Source organism: Trachurus japonicus, chromosome 22, assembly GCF_045865225.1.
Source record: "Trachurus japonicus isolate A0001 chromosome 22, Traja_1.0".
NCBI lineage: Eukaryota > Metazoa > Chordata > Actinopteri > Carangiformes > Carangidae > Trachurus > Trachurus japonicus.
The window spans coordinates 26227425-26250196 of NC_140928.1; the positions used below are offsets into that span (position 1 = coordinate 26227425).

Genomic DNA, 22772 nt, shown 5'->3' on the forward strand with positions numbered 1-22772 from the left:
AGGGCATGTAGGGCCAAGTCAGTCCTCAGCACTGACACAGTTTGTGTTCCCATGTGGAGGGGGCAGTGGGGGGTGAGAGTCTTAGATAGAGTTTCCCCCTGTGCATGCTGTGTTATTAATACGCACAAAGTGTGTCTGTGTTTTCCTGGAGACGGACACAGTGCTCAGCTGTCCTTCAAGCTGAAAGCAAAACGTGTCCACAGCTGTGTGGAAAACATCTATGTGGACTGTCGCCTTCGGACAAAGTGAGTACAAGTAGATAATATGAATTGTTGTTGTTTTTTTGTAGAAGATATATTCTTATAATGACCTGAGGGTTTTTAAGGTCTTCCTCTGTGATTGGCTGACTCACTCTATTTGAGATATCTCAACTTTTAACTTCATCAGATTAACAGTGGGTTTTCTTGTTATGTAAATTACCCTTAAATGGATGAGGAGATCAGTGACATTTAAAAGCCACAATCTCATCAGTTATTGACGTTGGAGATTTGAGTAATTACCTTTTCCCTCTTCTTGATGTCTCAGTATGGACGATCAAAGATCAACAGAGGATGAAAAAGACGTTGATTCCGCTCAGGACTCGTCTGTGGGACGTAGCTTTGTTGGAGAGATCACAGAAAGCAGCAACTCTGAAACAGAGACAATCACTCTCCTGGATGAGAGCACACAACACCCTAGTGAGCAAATGGACCAGGCGGTCATGGACAACCTGGGACGGCTGTTCGAGCACTGCATCCAGCGGGTGTCCCATCAGGAGAAGCTGAGGGACGAGCTGATCCAGGAGCTCCTCTCCCTGCACGAGCCCATGCTGCGGGTGGTGAAGCACCTGAGCCAGAAGGTGGTGCAGACGCAGAGGCTGCTCACTCTGGCCCAGCTGGATTATGTGGCCGTCTATGAGGAAGTGCAGCAGGTGAAGAGGAAACTGTTCGCCACGGCCAGAGAGTGCATCCAGAGCCAGGTGACGCTGGCTGCACAGGAGTATGAGGTGGCTCAGTCTGCAGTTACACAGGTAGGAACCGTCAGATCCATCAGCGCTGCTCGTTACTGATGCACTGGGGTGGCTTAAAGGCTATCTGAGAACACATTTAGGTGTGTAGATGTAACATCAGTAACATAGATTATGCATTGATCTGAAAACCATATTACACTAAGTATAATGACACATTTTTTGTGTATAGGTACCTAATCATATGTAAAATACTTGAGCCATGTTTAATTGTTTTTCATAATAAGATGAAATAGAATAAAATAAAATTAAATAAAAGTAAGCAATTATCTTCTATAGCATTGGTTCCCAACCTGGGGTCTGGGCCCCCCTCAGGGGCGTGTCAGAGATTTCAGGGGGTCCACAGAGCTTTGTCTGTTCTGAGGTTATCAAAATTATGTTTGTGCATATTAAAATTTTAAAATCAGCCAATTGGATAATGAAAATCATGTGTAAACAAAGACAATAGGAACAAAATCCTACAACCTACCAGCTTAGAGGGACATGATAACAATTATGACACAACAAAGGAAAATGGACAGAAAGATAAGATAAAAATAAAATGAAATAAAATAAAACAAAAGGAGATAGAACAAGATAGAATAAAAAGAATCAGATGAATAATTCAGAAAGGATTCAAAATGTATATGGGGCTCCTCATACATACCCATGTCAGGACTCCACCTTTTATCAACTGTTTATTTTTGTGAATAAAAGTTTGAATCACATTATTCTTTTGATGCATCTGTGCAGGCAGGGGTTGTGGATGAGGTGGGGGTGAGGGGGGGGCTTCTGGTTTCTTCAACAAAAGCAGGGGGGGCTTCAAGGAAACAGGGTTGGGAACCATGTTCTATAGGATGACTGTCCTTGTCTGCTTTTACATCTGTCTGTAGGAGGAACTCAAGGCCCAGATCCAAAGCCTCACTGAGGAGTTGACCCAAATCCAGGAAGCCCAAAAAAGCCAGTTGGACTCCTTGAGGGACCGGGCCACTAAGCTGTGCCGGCCCAGGGCCATGAGCGACGTCAGCCAGTGCCGGCAGGCGTCCGTCAGGCTGCAGCGCAGGCTGAGCGGCAGCCTGAGGGCGCTGGAGGGCTGGTACGAGCCCCGGCTCATGGCCCTGCTGAGGAGGAGGCAGATCGGAGAGGACGCCCTGAGAAAGAGCAGGGAGCAGGCCACGGACCTGAGGGCCACGCTGGGGCCCCTGACAGACGACATACAGAAACTGGAGGTGCAGAGATCCTGTTTGGAGCGGAGGATCTCTCTGATGGAGAGGGAGCGGGAGGAGAGCGTCACCCAGTACAAGGTAGAGTGACCCAGGTCAAGTAGTACACAACGAGTGTAGAGAATGTGTGGTGAAACTAGACTAAAGACTTTTCTCCACTTTGCCACAGGAGGCTGTGGAGAGATTAAAAGACACACTGGGAGAACTAGAGGTGGAGTTTGAGGTTCAAAAAAGGTCTAAAACACATTTAGAGGAGCTGAAAGACGGCCTGTTGACAGAGCTGACGTTTCTGAGGTGAGTTTATTCTGATCCAGTCGCACTTGCTGCAGATTTGTGTGCATCAGAATTCAAAGATGACTAACGCAGGCCTTATCTTATAGAGGCTGTGATGAAGCCAGTGAAACCACTGCAGAGGAAGAGCCCTAGTTTTCTATTTCCAGTGGATGTTATCTGCGCCAGACCAAGCCACGGCATTACATTTCTTTCTCATGTTTAACAGCAGTGATAATAATATAAAGCACGGTACTGATTCACTTAAGTCATGTACTTAAAACCTATTCATAGAGTTCAATAGTGTACATTCTGTACCGAAAACAAAGCCAAATTAACCAATTAAATGTAAATATTTTTATTATGAATATACTTAAGTACACAACTGACCAGATGCAGCACAGAAATACAAAAAATGCAGAGAAAAAGACACACACATACAAGAGAGACACACAATCTGGAAAATTCCTACTACAAATATCAAGCAGATAAAAGGAAAACCTACAGTATGTACAAATTTATTAAAAATGGATCTCTGTAGAAATGTTTGTTTTTTTTAAACAGAACTAATCAAGAGTAAAGAAATGAAACCATCAGTATGCTGACCTGAATGATGATGGATTCATCTGTGATGGTTTCGTCACAAGCCAAAGTGGAGGACTGGGAGTCTGAAAAACTAAAGATCTAAAAAGTCTGACCGATACTGACTGTATTTTAAATACCTCACGACATGATGACAACGCAGCATTTTATTCTTTAATTTTCTACAAAACCACTGCTGCCCAAAAAATGTGTTTTCTTTTAAAAAGACGTTACTGCTTATGCACCCAACACTGGAAATGTGATCCGTTTTCATTATCTTCGAGCAGGTCAAATGAAGAGATGTGGAGCTTGAGCTCATGCCTGGACCTCTGAATCTGCAGCACCTTCTGGGTCTTCATCATTGTAGATGTTTTCAGCCTGTTGGAAAGAATTGTTGAAATATTTACTGTAACACCTGTTTATTGTAATAAATGCACTTTAATATCAAAGTTCTCTCTGTCCCATGTCAAATGTTGTCTGTTATTATGATTCCACTTGGTTGGATGAAGATGTGCTGCCCACACTGAGGCGGAGCTCTTACCATCTGCCAGACTTGCATGATGTTGTCCTCTGATACAGAACAGATGACCCACGGCTCGTTAGGGTTCCAAGAGAAATCTGAGATCTTTGCTGTGTGTCCTCCATGGATGAACTAAAGATACACAGAGCAGGAGGGATTACTATAACAGGTCAAATACAGTTTTAAACAAGGCATCCCATTTCCTACTTCTCTTCTTGTTTTGATATCCATAAGGATTTTGTTAATTATACAGTATCTAAAAACATAGTTTTGCATCTCATCCGTCTCAAGAGCAGAGCATTTTTGTTGTTACATGTAACTAGAATAAGGGAAAAAAGCTGAATGGGGTGCCGGAACTGCCGGACTGTGACTATATTGAATTGAATTGAATAAACTTTATTAATCCCAAAGGAAATTCTCATGCCAGCAGCCCATGTATACATCCAGACAGAATAACAATAAATAGACAGAATAAATAGATAAACAGACAGACAGTACCTTTAAAATACATCTAAAACAATGTGGTTGAAACATCAGCTTATTACAGAAGGTCTGCTGGCTTGTTTCAAGACAGTTTCACAGTTACAGTACAAATACCCAACATGCAAATGCCCACACACACGAAAAAACATAAATAAAAAACTGACCAGCAGCTCAGGAGGGCCATCTTCAGCATCCTCTGGAGACTGTTCCTCTCCGATCTTGCTGAGGTCCCAGACGTTGAGCCGTCTGTCGGTGCCGCTGGAGGCCAGGATGGTTTCGTTATGAGGAGACCACTGAACCTGTTGTGATGGGCCGAGACAGATGTTTCATTGTGTGAACATTAAATTGAATCCATGTAAACATCATCAACAGTAGTTATTTTCTCAGCAGCAGGGTGCCGACTGTTTGTGGTGTTCAGGCTGTCCTCTATTTACAATGACCCACTTTGACTCAAATCAGAGCTCGGTCGGTTTAATAGGTGTGCTCCAATTCAAAATAAACTGCTCTCCACAACATGGGTTACTGGGTCACAGCATTTTTGTGTTTGTGCTTAATAATATAAAAAGAAATTGTGCACATGAACAGGACCACCTGCCCTCTGATTGGCCTGTTATTATGTAGTCCCATTCAGATGTAAACACAAAGTCATGCAACTTCAGTGTCACATTGGGACATTGAGCTCTGAGTGAGTTTTTCTGTTTTGTTATCTGTTCGCATGTTAACAAAAGGCCTTTTGTGTCCATTTCTACAAAGATAAATATTCTCTACTGCTGTACAAATGTGATTTATGCAATACAGCTTTGATTTATTTATATTCATGTATTCCAATTCTATACAATAGCGTGTACATAATACATTTATGTACAAACTTAGTGCAACATTAAGACACACATCTGCGTGTGCAATCATGTGCTATGGGTATAGTACAATTTAATTCAATCCTGCACTTATGCACTCGTCACTTTAGCAAACAGCACTTTAGCACATGGCACACTAATCAGCACTCTAGCATTTTATAACTTTTCTCTAATCTTTTGGTCCCCTTACATTTTTGGCCAGTTAACTGTTGGTATGTTGTTTAAGTTATGATTTTTTTTTGTGTTGTTGTCATGTCTATCATGGCACATTGTTTTATGTCTTAGTCCTGCCTCTTGTACTTTTTATCGTCATTGTTTTTATGTCTAACATCAACCTGCCAGTGAGACATCACCAGGCTCTTCAGAGAGGAGAGGAGCCTGTTTCTGAATTTTGTCTGCATTCTGGTTCTGGTTCACCAAAGTAAAAGTGTTCACTAACATAAAACCTATAAAATAGACAATAACTTGTAATACAATAAAAGAAAAATGTTTACTTCATGGCTCGGGGATTTTCTTGTAAATTATATTCCTTAAATTAAAAAGTTTCACTGCATTTTATTAGCTTGGTGCTTTTATTTTGACGGAAAGGCCTGTCTCTCTCGCCCTGGTTCCGGTTGCTTACCAAAACAGCGAGTCAACGGCCCCAGACTACTACAATCCCACACATTTACATGCCAATGTTCATTAATATGTACTGTCCCCATTTAAAAAATAAAAATAAATCTGAAATTTGTAAACACAAACTGACCAGAGGTTCGGTCTTACCTGGAAGATTTCGTCTTTGTGAGACTCAAACGAGTGCAGCTTTAACTTCAGATTCCTCAGGTCCCAAAGAGCCACGGTCTAAAAATAAAAGGTGGTTTTCAGTCACTGATTCCCCTCATTATACTGACTTCATAACAGATCATGCGTCACTGCACAACAACTTGCTGCTAACAGCTGTACAGGGCAGGGACATACCTTATCTGCAGAGCCAGTGGCCAGTATGAACTCACTATAGGGGTTGAAGGACAGGCAGTTGACTTCAGCTGTGTGGGCATCCACTGCATGGCTGGGCTTGGAGGTGTTGTTGGACCGTGTGTCCCAGCTGCGCCAAAACAGACAAAAAGCACCATTGTTAAGAGGAGCTGGAGAAACTCTCCGAAGCCGCTGGTGGATTTGAGGAGGAGCTGCTCACATCATCAGTTTCTGGTCGTCAGCCACAGATCCAAAGAGTGACTCATGGAGTAAATGCCAGGAGACGTCCTCCACCACCGCTGTGTGGCCTGTGAAAATGGTCTTTGCGTCCACAATCTTCCCCTCCTTGGGTACGGTGCTGATGTCCCACAGGCAGATAGTCTGTGATAGAGAGCAGAGCCGAGTAAGAAAATGTACTGAGCAATAGAGGGATTATTTGTTTACCAACATGGCGGATGCGTGCGCAACTTGACTGCAGAAAGAACCGCTTGTCATGGTTACCTTAAAGTTTACTCCATGGATCTAGTAGTGTACTCAAAGCGGTGTTAAATTCAGGCAAAACCGCTGATGTGCGTTCCCGTCAGGGGCAGTTTTTCAGCAAGCAGTCTCTGCATTTACCTCGAAAACAACTCTGTCTCGTAATGTTCCATTATTATCTCATAGCGTGGTAAAAGTGCAGGTCACAACTTGTCCACCAGAGCGTTTTGGAGTTGTTGGATTGTGTATTTGATGAGGAAAACCAAGAAATTCCATGAGCCTCCGTACCATAGCTCTGAGCAGCTCGTGGCTCTGCTCCGCCATTCTAAAAATAGCTTGCACCGACAATTAAAGGCAATGAACCTACTGCTATGACTATAGGGATTATGGCAATGGGCCAATTTGCCAAAATGTTCAACTAACAGACAATCATGTTCAGGAAAATACTCTTAGACAATTACAAAACTTTGTGGCTGTGAGGACTGAGAGGCTGCCTAGTCAGTGACCTGACCGCAAAACTGCACCTGCATCGCTGAGTATGTCATTTAAAATAATATAGCTTAACGTTAATTAATCTTAGCTTGCTTTCCATTACTATGTAACCTCGTCTTCAGTCCCTGTTGTTATCGTAGTAAACATTTCACAACTCATTTTCTGCAATTATAGAGCTGTGCCTGTGGGCATATCTAGCTTTATCACCATTCAAACCATTATATATATCACTATTTTTTCTCTCGTTTGCTTGGAAAGGGGTGCAAGTTGACGGTCGGCTGTAAAACTTGCGTATTTTGTTATTTTTATCAAAACAATTAGTGCAACTAACAGCACAATAAGACATGATCATGACTCTTGTTGCTTTCTTTCTGCAGGTGACATGCGCCGTAGAACGTCAGTGACGTAGACTGATAATCCCTCTATCCACCTCTTCCCGAACGTCAAAAACGTAAGCCGGTTTTCGCTCTTCCGGTGGAATTGTATGTTTACGTTTCCATGCTTTTCAGTAGTAGTGGTAAATACATAGATTTTTTTTTTTTTTTTTTTAAACCTGTAAAACGCATGGATCATCACGCCAGCTTTTGACATCCATGTTAAAAGCCAGCGTTAATAGATCCATGCGTTTACAGCAACTATGACAACGACTGAAACCATGGAAATGTAAACATATAATTCCACCGGAAGAGCAAAACCGGCTGACGGTTTCGACGTTCGGAAACTTGTGGATAGGCTTGGGCATCATCTGAGAAGAGAACAGAGGAGAGAGAGAGAGAGAGGGGTTGTTTACGTGGTCATCAGAAGCACTGAGGAGACAGCCGCTGAGGTTTGGGTTCCAGGACAGGCCGTAGCCCTCCTTCTGGTGGCCTCTGAGGCGCAGGTCTGGGGTGCACTCTCCTGAAGGGTCTGCAATAACACAACATGACTGTAACAAACACTGACAACAAACTATTTATTTCAAAACTGTTCAGATCAATTGTTTCGAAGGTCATCTTACCGGGCTTAGAGGGATGTTTTGTGTAATCAAAGACCAACACGTCACTGGTGGGAGTCTTGGTGGCAATAATGCAAGGATTCTGAGGCATGTAACGCGCTCTGTTCACCTCCCCTTCGTGGTTGATCTTGATCTCAATCTCTATTTTCCCACTTACAGAACCAAAGCCTCCAAACTCTGGATCAAGAATAATCATATACATAAGATGGTTGTTGCAAATGTAGATGTATGAAAATGCAATTCTGTTCTACTAAGCATGTTAAAATGGGGTATGGTCGTTTAACTAACTAAAATATTGTTCAAAAGCAAAAGAAAATACATACCTATATTTTCTGAAGCATTAAAGATTTCAGCAAAATTTAACTTTCATTGAGAAAATATGTGAGCCACAACATCCTAATATGACAGTTTTATTGCAATGAAAGACAGTAATGTTTCTGTTTAGTATCACAACATGGTGTCGCTCACCTCCTTTCTCGCTGTCATAGTGTGAGGCGTCAAACTGAGCGTCGTCGTTCGGGAGCTGAACGCTGGCAATCACAAGGTGATTCTGCTCATCAGAGGTGTGTGTGCCCAGAACCAGCCTGTGCACGCTGTAGTCTTTCCCCTCCGGCCTGTGAGGAGGAGCATCATCACACACACACACACACACCTCTCTCTCCTGTCGTGTTACGGTGCATGTCAGACTGCAGCACTCACCTGGTGACGTCCGGCAGCCACTGGGCGGTGAGGCTGGGCCACTCCAGGGCGTGAGTCATAACCAGGTCGTAGAGGAAAGGGGTGTTCTTCTTCCAGATCTTGTACTCCTCATTGATCACCCTTTCCTCCACGGCATCGTCGAACGCAGCTGCAAAAGTGTTATATAATGCCAGCAAGAGTTATGTTCTGATCTGCCGCACTAGAGCGGATCAAAAAATGGCTTAAATAATAATTTTGCTCACTGTAAAAAAAAAAAAAGTCAAACATCCTGGCCATTTCCTCAGAGGACATGCCAGATGATGACAATATTTATAGACAGTGCTGCAAACTGTATGTGTAGGCAAATACTCTTGCTCGCAGGTTTTATTTGTGTACAAATGATGTCAAAATATCTCTGTTCAAAGCGTACTGTACACCACATACCTGTGGGTTAACTATGAGAAAGCAAGCATGCAGAAACTGCAGGTTGCCTACAATGATGCATTAAGAATTTTACCTAAGAGACTTTGCTGGCTGTTTGTTGTGTCAACAATCTTATATGTATAGATTTCTGTGTGGGCATGTCTCATATATAATCAATAGTTGGGATTTCTTCATCCTGCTCCTTTTCATTCATGATGAAAATGTGTACACAATGTATATGTGCAACTATGTGAGAACCATGAATGAAATAAATCAAAATGAAATGAAATGAAATGAAATGAAATAGTTTGACCAACATCAACAGTAGCCCCATCAGGTTTCAGCCTCTGTACTGGAGACACTGGTACAGTTGTCTCTTTTTAACTTTCTAGTAATTTTAATTTTTGACATCAAATATGTAGTTTTTGTTATTTTTTATTTCAGCTTTGTTCTCTTTGGTTGTGTATGTTGTGTGTCTGTTGTTGTGTGGTTCGTCTTGCCTATGGTCCTCGAGTCTGAAATAAAGATATATAGATATATTATTTGCCATGCAACACAAAGCAGTCAAAGGATGCAGTTCTACTTTAGACAAGTCTACTTCCTTGTTTCATCCACACCATCAAGCACTCGAGGTTTATTATGCTGACAGGCTAACATTAGCACACGGAGCCAGAGTTGGATAAACAATACAACATTTAAATTAGACTGAAGTTTGTCCTAAGGCTAAGCAACACCTCAGCCTGTGTTAAAAAGTGAGTTACTAAAAGCCCGGTGTGTGCAGGCAGCCGGCAGCTAGCGCTAGCTCCCGGCGGCTAGCAGCCTGCTGGGTCTACATTACAACAATGAGAGGAGATGCTGACCGGCGCGCCAGCAGCCGCCGGTCCAACCGGAACAGAGCTTTCTGTCGCTCGGGACCACCCGCGCACACAGAGAGCCACGCAATGCATCACTTACCTTCTTTGTCCGCCATTGCGTGTGCAGTTGACCCGCGTGTTTTCGCAAAAAGTGGTGTTTTTGAGAGGGGAGCGCTCTGGAGACAGCACGAAGGCTCGCAATGGCGCCAACTCCGTGGAACGCGACGAGCCAATCAGCGAGCGTCCTCCAAAGTGAACCGGAAGTCGTCACCTGCCCTGCTATTACTACATCCGGGGGCCGCCCCCTGATGCCCATGTTGTAACCCGGTTGTAACAGCGACATGGTGAAGAAGAGAAGACTTGTTGTTCATCTTTTTAGACGTTAAACAAACCCCCAGCTACAATGAGCGACCGTGAGCTGGACCTGACCGCAGCACAGGAAGCCGTCAAGGCCAAATATCCACCAATCAACAAGAAATATGAGTGTAAGTCTAAACCATGTTGCTATAGGCTACACACACAGTCTCTCTGAGCTCATGTAGCTGCTCTAAGTTGCTGTAATAACGATACATTGTCTTTCTCTGTGTTGTCCTGTGTGTGGTTTTACAGATTTGGATCATACAGCAGATGTACAGTGAGTGTGTTTTGATGTATTCACACAGTGTTTGTCAGATCTCATGTCCCTCTGCTGCTGTTTGTCAGTGGTCGTCATGATCATAACACACATTTTCCTTCATCCCAGAATTCACTCCTGGGGAGATTCCCTGGAAGAAGCCTTTGAGCAGTGTGCCATGGGCATGTTCGGCTACATGACGGACACAGAGACGGTAGAGCCCCTTGACACAGTTGAGGTGGAGTCAGAGGGTAAGAGCCACCGTCTGTTCATCAGACTCTGGACCCAGAGTCTGTACTAATAAATTATCTATCTATCTATCTATCTATCTATCTATCTATCTATCTATCTATCTATCTATCTATCTATCTATCTATCTATCTATCTATCTATCTATCTATCCATCATAAGCCTCAGGTAGACCTTTTCTATGAGTCGTACTGTCATTGAACTCTGGTGTTTATGTTGTGTCTTCACAGGTCACGACATGGAGTCTCTTCTCTTCCATTTTTTGGACGACTGGTTATACAAGTTCTGTGCAGATCTCTTCTTTGTTCCCAGGGTGAGTGTGTTGTTGGTCCGTGGTTAGTTACAGTGGACAAACAAACTGCTGGAAGAGCAAACAATTCCAGTTTAGTTTTAGCAGACCTGATTTTTTTCCTGCATGGTGTTTGTTTGTTTTTCCTGTGTCCACATGTGTGTCCCATGACACAAAGACACAATCAGTAGATTGCAAACTGTGAGACAGACAGGGACAATTGTTTTTTAAAGGGGAATTGCTGGTTTTTTTTTTACAATCTGGACCTTATTTCTAGCATCAAATACGATCATTTACTCACCCAGATAACTTTGGTGTCATTACAAGTCGTTCCAACGAAATTAGATCCAGCAGAGAGCTACGTGTATCTACGGGGCAACAGCCTAGCCTCTAAATAACACATTATCTGCCAAAAAACTCATTCATTTCACCAATATTTTGTTATGATACGCTAGTGCCATTCCCTTCTGAGTTAGCTGTTATCAACATGCGAGGTCTGTAGGTTGACCTACTAACCTCTGACCACATTCCGCTGCCCTATAGACTCGCATTATATGGATATGCAGCTCTCGACTGGATCTCATTTCGTCTGAACGACTTGTAATGACACCAAAGTTATCTGGGTGCTTAATAAATGATGGCAATTTATGCCAGAAATAAGGTCCAGATTGTAAAAAAAACTAGCCTGACAAACCAGACTATATCATTAAAATGTAAAGTCTGGCAACGACCGGTAGACCTCGGCTCAATCCAGGGGGCGGGATGAAGAGAACAGATAGAGCGCTGTGATTGGTGAACACAAACGGTGTTCGAGACTCAAAAAGTTCCTATGGCTCGTTTCTAGGCCGACCTGCGGAGCAAATATATTTGTTGATGTCCATGTGTTCTTCTCTTGACAGGAGGTCAAAGTGGTGCACATAGACAGACTGCACTTCAAGATCCGCTCCATTGGGTGAGTCCTGTTCCTCATGACATGATGGATGTTGCTTTGAAAATCTGCACATCAGAGTTTCATTTTGCAGATTTTTACAGCTGTTCACTACCATTCAGTCTGATGTAACCCACACTGGTAGCAGTGTTTGTCAGTGTGACTTCATTACTTCAGATGTTAAAGGAATAGTTCAACATTTTGACGAATTGGCCCATTGCCATAATCCCTATAGTCATAGCAGTAGGTTCGTTACCTTTAATTGTCATTGCAAGCTAATTTTAGAACGGCGGAGCAGAGCTGCGAGCTGCTCAGAGCTATGCTACGGAGGCTCATGGGATTTCTTGGTTTCCCTCATCAAATACACAATCCAACAACTCCAAAACGCTCTGGTGGACAAATTGTGACCTGCACATTCACGACCACGCTATGAGATAATAATGTACAGAGTTGTTCTCAAGGTAAATTCATGCAAAATCACTGATGCGTGTGTCCTTCGGGGGCAGTTTTGTAGGCAAGCAGTCTCTGCATTTGCCTCGAAAACAACTCCAACCTGTATACTCTGAGTCCAAATAGATCAGCATGAAAGGATGTAGTTAAACCAAACCCTTTCTTTTGTTTATTAAAGGTGGGGTGAAGAATTCTCTCTGGAGAAGCATCCACAGGTAAGCCAGTGAAGGAAGTGAATTAATATTTAATAGAAAAATGATCTGATATTAAGAATGAAAGGTTATGTCCTGTATTGTCGTTCCAGGGGACAGAGGTGAAAGCTATCACATACTCCGCAATGCAGATCCATGATAAAGAAAAACCAGAGATATTTGCCATTATTGATATCTGACAACATCTCCAGAGGAAGATGACACTCCTGGTTCAGTGGAACTGGAATATCTACATGGCCAGTTTAAGTGGCCTTTTTAATGCAAGGCACTGATGATTGACTTGTGAAATCTATTTTTGTTTTTTGTTTTTTACCTCTGGGGTGAACTGTTTACTAATTAGCTCTTGGTGAGATTACAGATTAATTATATAACACTGATATATTTTGAGACACATTAGCACAGAAATCATTTATCAAATGATTTTTCATTTTCAAGTTATAACTTGTGTTGATCTTCTTTTCCGAATTTGACAATATGTTGGTGCCTTACTGATCACTGTAAATAAATCAACATATGTTTTTATTTTTATTTTGGGATTGATTAAGTGGTCACTAGCTGGTACTTGAAAGTAAAATCTCATTACAGAATATTTTATGGATATTAAGAGCTCTACATGGTAAATACTATATTGTTATGACTTTTGAGCAATAAATTATAGTAAATATTATAAACAAATTATACCCATATCTCGCATATTTTGAGTTGCAGCACAGCAACAAATTAGAAGCTGTCACGTGGTTTATCTGAATTACTTCAATCCATACAAATTTATATCAATGTGAGTATTTGCTCTTTCTACAAAAATAAATAAATAAATACAGAAGAATTGCAGGGGTTTCTTTTCGAGGCCAGGGGCTGAATGTCAAATTGAAACAAACTGTAATCGTAGAAATGTGCAGCGTGTGTGTCTTAAAGGTTGGGTTGGAGATCTTATTCTGGATCAGTTTTTGCTACTCTGCTAGAAATCCTCTTACTGTAACACCCAATTGCAACTGAGTAAATAAAGGCTTTTTTACAAAAATGAAAAAAATCACTTGCTTGGGAACGAACAAGCCTCAAAAAACACCATCCAATCACGTACAATGTCACATTATAGTCAATTGGATCTTGGAGTCTTCACCCACGTCTGCAGAAAGGTGAAGGCGTGGCTTCAGACAGGAGTCTGAGGAAAGGGGCTGGGACTTTTGACTGGTGTTTTTCAAAATGTGGCCTGATAAAACTGATTTTCCAGGATCTCCAACCCTACCTTTAATTAATCACAAGGGTTAATTAAATCAGAGAGAGAGAGAGAGTGTGTGTGTGTGTGTGTGTGTGTAAATCCTGTGCACTGGCACGTCAAATGTAATATAGAACAGACTTTTGTGCCCCAGATTATAAAGAGGGTTCATGTCTGTGCTTGTGAATTGACTGAACAATCCCATGCAGGCAGGCTCTTGTAGCTTCAGAAACAACTAATGGTTTGGCATGTTGACTGTTGATGATGAGAAAAAGCTTCTCATCCCATATTTCTAGAGCAGGACAGCCGAGTGCAGTTTCACCTGCTTTGGAGCTCACATTGGAAACATCAAGGAGGCTGCTGGCTGAAGACCTGAGGCTTCTTGTTGGCTCATAAGGCACAAGAAATTAGTTATATATCTAAGAGCAAAACCATTTAGTGCCAGTTAAAATAATTTGATAATCAATTCAGCCACATAAGGAAGTAGAGTCGAGTCGTTTTCCAAAATAAAATGACTAGTCAAAAAAAAAGAAGAAAGTTTAAGCTGGAATAGAAATTTCTTCTAGCAATAATAAACTTCTAATTCTGTTTAACTACAAGTGCTGTACCAGCTATTCTGCAAGTTGATTGAATAAACAGGCAATTAGCCTATCACTTGATTTTTTGATCATTTAGTCTCGACTTTTTCACTTGAGAGCTGTTTGTCTCACTGTCTGACTGCCTTGAGTTTCATTAATATATTCAATAATTTATTATTATAATAACTAATAGCCTACTTGCTAATAATTACTGACATGACTGAAATATTGGAGCTCACAACTACAGGTATAACTGTACGTCTTGCATCAGTTGTGCATTCAGAAGATGAACTATGGATGTAGGTACCATGGATGTATGGTAGGTACCGGTAAATAGAGTAGCAGCCATAAGCCAAAGATATTCAATAAATGGAAAGATACTCCATGAGCGGCTGCTCCAATGATATGAAATGGTATACACTTCCTGTCTCTCTAAGTGGGCGTGGCCAACCGTCACCCCACCTCGTCTGTGAACGTGTGTGTGGATTTATACAATTTGTAGGTAGATGAAAGTGAGATATTTATATTTTCTTATGATAACATTAAATATTTACACTACTAACAGTAATATTTAGCATGACGAAAATAATGTAAATCATTTTCACGGGAGTTCGCGGCCGTTTGTTTGACGTTGCCTAGGAGATCGGTGCCAAATCTCGCGAGAGTGTGTCGTAGAGACAGAGACAGGTCTGGAACAAAGTGGATTTTCTCCGGATCTCTCCGTCTGAAAATTACCATTTTGGTGTCAAACTGTTCAGAAGAGATGTGGCTTGTGAGAAATGAGTCCAAAATTTGCTTCAGTGACCGTGGGGAGAAAGACCCGATCATAATCGGTGTTCACATTAAATTGTCCCTCCTGAGACCCGGCAATGCATTTTTGTACACTGTAGTGCACATCATATTCAAACCCATTTCTCTCATACTAAACATGTCACCTTATTAAGTCCTGTTGTTCACTACAGAGGACAACTGGCCCTTTCCAATGATATCTTGTGTGGGGGGGTGTGACCTTCCAAACTTTCTGTGCATCTCTTTTAAAAATGGCCGACATCGCAACAAGCAGATTTTATGGGAAAGAGTACAAGTGAGCATGAAATTTACAATTTTAAGTATTTTGAGTCCTATAGGCCTATGTTGATTGTTTATTATAAATAAGCATCTCAGCAACACTGAAGTCAATTTTCAGGACTGAATTGTTTACTTTTCATATGAAAAAAAGCAAATTTTACTAATGTACACTGTAGTGGACATCGGGACTCTGTACTTGTGTTTCCGTCACATTTCTTTGGGAACAGCTCATTGACAGAGGCTGAGTAAATTCTTATATTCTTAAATAGTTGAGGGGGATTCAGAAATTGATTTATCAGAGGATAACAGTCCATGGTAAAATGATGACCCTGTAGGAGAGTGTAAAAGTTCAGATGAGGAAGAGCCAGATGAGGGAGATCAAGACAAAGAGCTGACGTGGTGCACCATTGGTTTCTATGGGCCGAAACCAAAACATAGAGTTTTGAGGTTTTAAATCAGTGCAAAATGAATGCCCATGGAAATATACTCCAGAAAACAGGTACCTTGATTTTGTTCTTGACTCTAAATAATGATTTAGCAATGAAAACTGTTCATGGATGGACAACAAGCCTTTTGTTGAGGCATTAATCAAAATAGCATAAGATGCAACCTGTTTGTCTTTTGCTCTAAAACGTCTGAATGGTCAATGAAATACCATCTCTAATGATGAAATCACAAAGATAAATAGTGTAGTTGATGAAAAAGAATGAAAACCCTATAATTGACATTTGTTTTTATAATATATTACTGTATTTTACATGATAATTCTAGTCTTTCCATGTACATTATAAGCATCAAAATATTACACGTTTGAGAACAATATAGTCCTGTTGTACACTACAGTGCACAGGTTATAAAATTAAAATAAAATAAAAATTTCAGATTTTTTTCTTTGCAATTTGTTCTTTACCATCCCAACACTTATGTAAAAAAAAATCAAAATGAAAAAACTTTTTTTTCCTGGGTCTCAGGAGTAGCCTACAGAGAGCGCCTCTTCCTCCCCTCGAGCTTCGTCTGAACCTTCCTGCTCAGTGGCGGTGACGTCACTGTCTCCTCCCCGCTCACTCAAATGCAGCTGCGCCATCTCTCCTTTGTCCATTGAACAGAGTCACACCACTTTCCGCGGAAACATACCGGAGGCTGTGTGACGCGACCGTTTTCTTTTTTAAAAACCGCTCTTTACCTGACCGCATTATTTTTTTTTTGTCGGGCAAAAGCTAACGAAACCCGCGAGGCTTTCGTTGTGTCATTCTGGCCGTGCTCGCGCATTATGAGCCTGGTGAATGCTAACAAGAGCAAATCTGAGACAGAGATAGAGTCGAGCCCAGCGCAGAAGAAAATCAAAATGGAAGACACCAAGTACCTCCCGGAGCTCCTGGCTGAGAAAGACAGCTTGGATTCGTCGTTCACACACGCCATGAAGCTCATTTCTGCAGGTAACGTGGCCGGTTTCTGTCTGCAGGACTAGCACGGGCTAGTTAGCGTTAGCGGGGCGCGAGGCCTGGTCGCTTTCTGTTGTCCCGGGCTCAGCGGCCTGAACAATGGCGCTCTGAACACGTGGATGAAGCGATCTGGGTCAAATCCTTCTGCTTAAAATATGTCAGATTTGATCATTTAATTTGACTTATTCGACGATTCATGTAAAAATATTAGATTGTGCACGGATGAGCGTTTCTTAGGCACAACGGTGAATGAAGAGTTCATTCAATAGCTTGACTGACCCAGATTTGTGGTTGTAAGACGCATTTATCGCTGTGGCTCCGTTACTGCACCGATGCAATAATAAGTATGTTTCCCAAAAGAGATGCTGAGTGTGTGCTCCAAGAGCTTGATACTCATAGATTCACATAGGAGAGAAAGCAGCTTTGTGTTGACCGGTGCAACAAAGTCACGTGTTATGCAGCTGATATTTTTTTTGGGGGGGGGGATTACACTGGAAATACATTTCTGTGCACACCAGAAAGTGCCACATTCTGAAAGACATCCCTCTTTATTTCCCACAGAGATCGAGAGGATCCAGAAAGGCGAAACCAAGAAGGAGCCAGAGAAGGAAACATACCTTGATCTGTTTGCAACCAAGAATCTCAAACTCAAAGAGCGAGTACTCATTCCCACCAAGCAGTATCCCAGGGTGAGAAGATGCTCGCTTTCTGTCTTTCTTTCTTTCTTTCTTTCTTTTAATCACACGGTCTTTAACCATTGTCCTCATGCCTACAGTTTTAGGGTGCTTGTCAGCAGATACAATCAAATGAAACGATTGTGGCAAAGGACTCTGAGTCTTTAAGAGTAAATTTGATCAGAAGTCCAGTTTATCTAAGTAGAAGCAACACCTCTTCCACTAGCTTTACCAACGTAGAATACAAGTCACATGTTTTAAGTCTCATTTTTGCATTTTTTTGCAATGGCCTTAGATGCATTAGTGGTAGTAAAGGGAGAGCTATTGCAACTGTGGCATGGTGGAGTTTTTTCTTTGCTGTCCTGACCTGATTTCAGTTAAGTTTTTGCTATTCTACTTCTCTGCCACTATATTTAGTTGTAGTTGCCTTTCTGTAACGGTAACAAGAATGGAAAATGTAAGCCTGCAGATTTTAACTGTAACATTCCCCACAGGTAAACTTTGTTGGCAAGCTGTTGGGGCCTCAGGGCAGCACCATCAAGAGACTCCAGGAAGACACTGGTGCTAAGATTTCAGTCCTGGGTAAAGGCTCCATGAGGGACAAAAATAAGGTATGTGTGTTCATCGCTTCACTAAAGGATGTTGTCCAGTATTATTCGTGCGAGTGTTGAAGCTGATTGGCATCTGCTTTTGATGTGTTTGTCAGGAGGAAGAGCTGAGGAAGGGTGGTGAGGCTAAATATGCCCACCTGGCCATGGAGCTGCATGTGTTCATTGAGGTGACGGCACCCATCCCAGAAGCCTATCTGCGCATGGCTCATGCCATGGAGGAGGTCAAGAAGTTCCTTATCCCAGTACGTGTCCAGGAGAAGCTCACATATATGTTTTCTGCACCCACAATTTAATTTTTTTACACAGATGTGCAGAAAGACTTAACATAACTGATGTACTTGATATTAGGAACCAGGTGAGCACGACCCATACATGGACCCTCACTTCCTGAACGGATCCCAGGACGGTTCTGGTAGGGGACGAGGTGGTCATCTCGGAAGAGGCAGAGGTGGACCTCCTGGTGCTGGAGGACCAAGGTAGGACCTTCATTCTTGATGAGTGAAACACTTAAAGGGATAGTTCAACATTTTTGGCAAATTGGCCCATTGCCATAACCCCTATATTATATCATCAAATAGACAATCCAACGACTCCAAAACGCTCTTTGTGGACAAGTTGTGACCTGCACATGCACCACGCTATGAGATAATAACGGGATGTAACGAGGCACAACTTGTCTACCAGAGCATTTTTGAATTGTATGTTTGATGAGGGAAGCCAAGAAATTCTATCAGCCTCCGTAGCGTAGCTCTGAGCAGCTCGCGGCTCTGCTCCGCTGTTCTAAAAATAGCTTTCACTGACAATTAAAGGTAACAAACAATTTGCCAAAATGTTGAACTATTCCTTTAGTTTCTGCCACTGCACATCATTACATCATCTTGCAGCACATTGAATGTCAGCTAGCAGCATGAAGTAAAAAAAAGTCAAACATTGGTCAACTGTTGTGTTCATGTAGTTGTGCCTCATTTTAAACCCGGCTGTCTTTCCACAGGGGGCGAGGAATGCCACGTGGGGGCCCGCGAGGAGCGATGCGTGGTGGAGCTCCGCGAGGAGGACTAGGACGGGGCAGCGCCCCTAGAGGTGCACCATCTGGTAGGGGTGGTCTACCTTCTGCACCTACTAGAGGAGGCTCAGCTCCCCGCTCTAGACCCCCTGCAGCCGGGGCCCCAAGAATGCTTCCCTCCGGAGCCATGTCCCACCAGCAACACCAAGTTCCCCCTTCAGCATCACAGCCCAAAGCTGATGCCTACGAGGACTATGTGAGTGTCTTGCAGCCTCTAGTTTGTGATCTCACATGAGCTGTTGCTTGATAGTGCTAGTGCTGCCTTGCTTGGAGTAGTGTGAATGCTGACACGGCCTAACTATGGTTTGTTTCCCTCTAGCCTCCATATGAAGAATCCTATGCAGAGCCTGCATATGAAGGATATGATAGTTACTATAGTCAGCAGTCTGCACCTGCGTAAGTCAGTTAATCTTTGGGAGCTTTACTGCCCATTTAGTCTGACCATGTTTAGGTTAGAGGCGTGTCGTCCTAACATCGCTGTGTGTTTGTCCTCAGGGATACTGAATACTACGACTACGGACACGGAGAGGCCCAGGACTCATCATATGAGCCTTATGGTAAGATTATGAATTTTATATTCACTGCTTTGTGTTTCACCAGTGAAACAATCTCTGACACACTGTTAAGATATGATTAATTGATTGAACAACGCCTTTTTTCTTTTCTTCTTGTCTTTTCAGCTCAAGACGAATGGGACAACTCATGGTCCAACTCTGGGGCGGCAGGCAAAGCCCCCCCACCATCCAGACAGTCCAAGGGATCGTATAGGGAGCATCCATATGGAAGATACTGAACGGCTACTGGTAGAGAGTTGCTGCGGCAACTGTCTCCGATTGTAACTCACTTAACTTTACAAAAGTAATTTCCCTCTCGTTTGTTCCATTTTTTTTTAATGCTTTATTTTTATTATTTTTGTTTGTTTTTTAAACTCGGTAGAGACCTTCTGTTGGATGTATTATAGTGCCAGGGGAGAAACATGAGCGCACGCTTTTTTTTTCATTGTTTATACCTGTTTCTATTTAATGACTGTGTCAGTTGCATAGTTGACAGTTGAGGTCCGAGTAACATAAACCAGGGTCGTTTTAGTGATTATTTGATGGTTATTTCAGTTTCAGTGGTTGTGGCGATAAACTTCTCTCACCTAGGCTGCATTTCAAAAGTCCTTCTTGACTGGACAAAAATGTTTCATAATGCCTCAATGTAACTTCACTATAACTAGAGATTTAGTTGCAAACTCAAAGCCCTGAGCCGTTGGATTTAAAAACAAGTCTTATCAGATATTTGTTACTATACTACAATACAAATTTCGTGTTGTATGAAGTTATAGGGTCTCCTAAAATATTCCACTATTGAACTACATTTGACAAAGAAAAATGCCTCTATTTTTGTCGGTCTTTACAATTGGTATATTCTGCTCTGTCAAAATCATCGTTGATGTAAGACTAATTCTTGTTAAGCTTGAAGGGTCAACAATCCTTACTGTGTGTAAGGAAGGCTGCAGCCAACTCAACAATATTTTGTACATAACCTTAGGACAACTGTGTATGCTTTAAGCCGTGCCGTCTCCAAAATGCATAATGCCTGTGTACCTTTGGCTAAATAGGATCCTAAATATATCCCAAAATGTTTTTCTGCAGTGCGTGTTTCAATAAAGTTTCTAGTTTCTTTTTAATCAATCTAAACATGGTATTTTGCCTTTGTTGTACCAAAGGAATGCCTTCAGTATGTGAAAGTGGTCCTCAGTGGTTTCTCAGCAACGCCGAATAAGCTGTATGTATACACGTCAGCCTCATTTAAAAAAAGAAAAATACAAAAAAAAGCAGTGTTTTGCCAGTGACGTTATCCTCCTGTTTTTCAAAACTTACCTAAACGACACTTGTGATGTCAAAAAATAAAGCTCATCATTCCCTGAGGTAATGTGCTGCCAAATACATGTTTGACTTGAGAATGATATAGTGCTTGAATATGTATTGTCATTAACCTAGTTAGTGTATCTCTTCAAGCTCTCGAGAGCAGTGTATGTTCAGCCACTTGAAATAACCGAATTTCAACAGTATTTCAAATCAAGCTTGCAGGGATCTTACTTGACTTTGATGCAAAGTCATGCTGGCTGGTTTTTATAAAAGAAAAAAATCGCAATGGAGAGGATTCTAAAAGCCTAAAGATCGCCACAAGAAGGTAAAACTAACCCCAACACTCATTTGTTAGATTCTTTTTGTTTTGTTTTCTGTGCAAAACATCCAAGTAATTCAAGTCATCCAAAACATATCAAAAACATTGAAGTACAAAATTATGCTATTAGTAGTTATTCCGAGCAAAATAAGCCGTACAAAACAATCAGAAATGGTTGTGATGCAACTCTTGCTCAAATAAAACCAATAATGGTCCATTCATTTCACTTAATACTTACAATTCCATCTTGGTTATTTCTGTAGAATGTAGATTAATGAAAATTAGTAGTTGCACTCAAAGCGTTAAAATATCCCATTGGTGGACAAAAAAAACCCTTCAGCTTGAGTTGCATGATACTTGTAGTATGAAATTAGTCTTGCATGTGTGTTGTCTATTGTGTGTATTAAGGTACCTGTGTGTCCAAGACCTAATTTGTGTTTCTCTTCTTAGGTTGTCAGAGAACTGCGTAGATGCAGTTGGCACATGAAACTCCAGCTCACCAGATCTTTGCAGGTCGGTTCACAAGAAATGTCAGATAATCATTAACTTTGGGTTTTTGTCACCAAGCTGACTGAAATCTTTTGTCTGCGACAGGTTCATTGACATTCCCTGGAGAGAGCAGAGGCCTTGCAGTGTCTCTGAGACCGAGCACCTGCTTATCAATACTGATCCCATGAGGGATTTGTCTGCTTTTTAAGTGTGCAGAGGGAGCTTTATTCCTCACTGAGAAAATGTTCAGCTCTTCTGAAATATTGCTGAAGCATTGAAAGAAAGTATTTTTTGTGAATTTTTTGTCTGATCATTTTGAATCTTTTAAATGTGTCCAGATTACATTTTTACTCTAAAGACATAGCTGTTTTTTATGAGAAATAAATGTCTTTTTTAAAAACTAAATTGTGCATTTATTTTATGTTATATTGCCAAAAATGAACTGTAAGGGTTACCTGGATAATTTCTTTTTTTTTACCTAATACTGTACAGAGGTTTCCCTCAGGATTCAACACGGATTGAACTTCTTATATCTTCCATCTCATAGCAGCAGATACTTTTAAAATTGTAAATGTTTGCACATTTTCATTAACTAAGCTGACATGCACCTTAATACTAAACAGACAGGCAAACCACAGTTTGTAGTTGTATTGGGCCTAAAAGGGATAGTTCACCCAAAATTCAAATTTCACTCATTATCTACTCACCCTCATGTCGACTAAGGGCTGGGAGAATTTTCAGAGTCCTCCGTGCCTTCCCGGAGTTACGAGTCGACATGAGTCTGAGTAGATAATGAGTGAAATTTGAATTTTGGGTGAACTATTCCTTTAATGTGGGACTTGGAACATTGAGTTGGATTTTCAGTCACAGTTAGATCATGCTTACAGGGCAAGAGGTTCTTCATTTCTCTTCATTATACAGCA

General features: G+C 41.6%; 4 protein-coding genes across 5 annotated transcripts; 3 read left to right on the plus strand and 1 right to left on the minus strand.

Moving 5' to 3' along the window:
• The first annotated feature begins 34 nt into the window (after positions 1-34).
• On the plus strand, positions 35-3509 carry LOC146964150 (syncoilin-like). Its single transcript, XM_085767882.1, has 5 exons — positions 35-245; positions 526-1009; positions 1879-2289; positions 2378-2502; positions 2589-3509. The coding sequence occupies exons 1-5, from the start codon at positions 52-54 to the stop codon at positions 2632-2634; spliced, it is 1260 nt and encodes a 419-aa protein (XP_085624008.1). The 5' UTR covers positions 35-51; the 3' UTR covers positions 2635-3509.
• On the minus strand, positions 2821-10011 carry LOC146964151 (histone-binding protein RBBP4). The gene is made up of 11 exons (XM_085767881.1): positions 9896-10011; positions 8540-8687; positions 8309-8454; positions 7844-8017; positions 7637-7752; positions 6098-6258; positions 5881-6007; positions 5686-5763; positions 4228-4362; positions 3602-3712; positions 2821-3438 (listed from the first exon to the last, which is right to left on the minus strand). Exons 1-11 carry the CDS (start codon positions 9909-9911, stop codon positions 3376-3378), a joined length of 1275 nt encoding a protein of 424 aa, XP_085624007.1. The 5' UTR covers positions 9912-10011; the 3' UTR covers positions 2821-3375.
• A 68-nt stretch (positions 10012-10079) lies between these two features.
• On the plus strand, positions 10080-13050 carry tslig1 (tRNA splicing ligase complex subunit 1). The gene is made up of 7 exons (XM_085767883.1): positions 10080-10280; positions 10405-10429; positions 10538-10659; positions 10888-10970; positions 11846-11898; positions 12503-12539; positions 12629-13050. Exons 1-7 carry the CDS (start codon positions 10199-10201, stop codon positions 12713-12715), a joined length of 489 nt encoding a protein of 162 aa, XP_085624009.1. The 5' UTR covers positions 10080-10198; the 3' UTR covers positions 12716-13050.
• A 3399-nt stretch (positions 13051-16449) lies between these two features.
• On the plus strand, positions 16450-22247 carry khdrbs1a (KH domain containing, RNA binding, signal transduction associated 1a). Of its 2 annotated transcripts, XR_015034772.1 has the most exons (11): positions 16450-16834; positions 17402-17529; positions 18009-18125; positions 18221-18367; positions 18474-18601; positions 19117-19384; positions 19508-19584; positions 19684-19745; positions 19869-20046; positions 21811-21873; positions 21955-22247. XR_015034772.1 is itself a non-coding variant. In XM_085768208.1 (9 exons), the coding sequence occupies exons 1-9, from the start codon at positions 16669-16671 to the stop codon at positions 19979-19981; spliced, it is 1206 nt and encodes a 401-aa protein (XP_085624334.1). In that variant the 5' UTR covers positions 16450-16668; the 3' UTR covers positions 19982-20864. The 2 variants fall into 2 exon arrangements, 1 of the variants encoding a protein (XP_085624334.1); XM_085768208.1 differs by lacking the exons at positions 21811-21873; positions 21955-22247 and having other exon boundaries at positions 19869-20864.
• Positions 22248-22772: the final 525 nt, after the last annotated feature.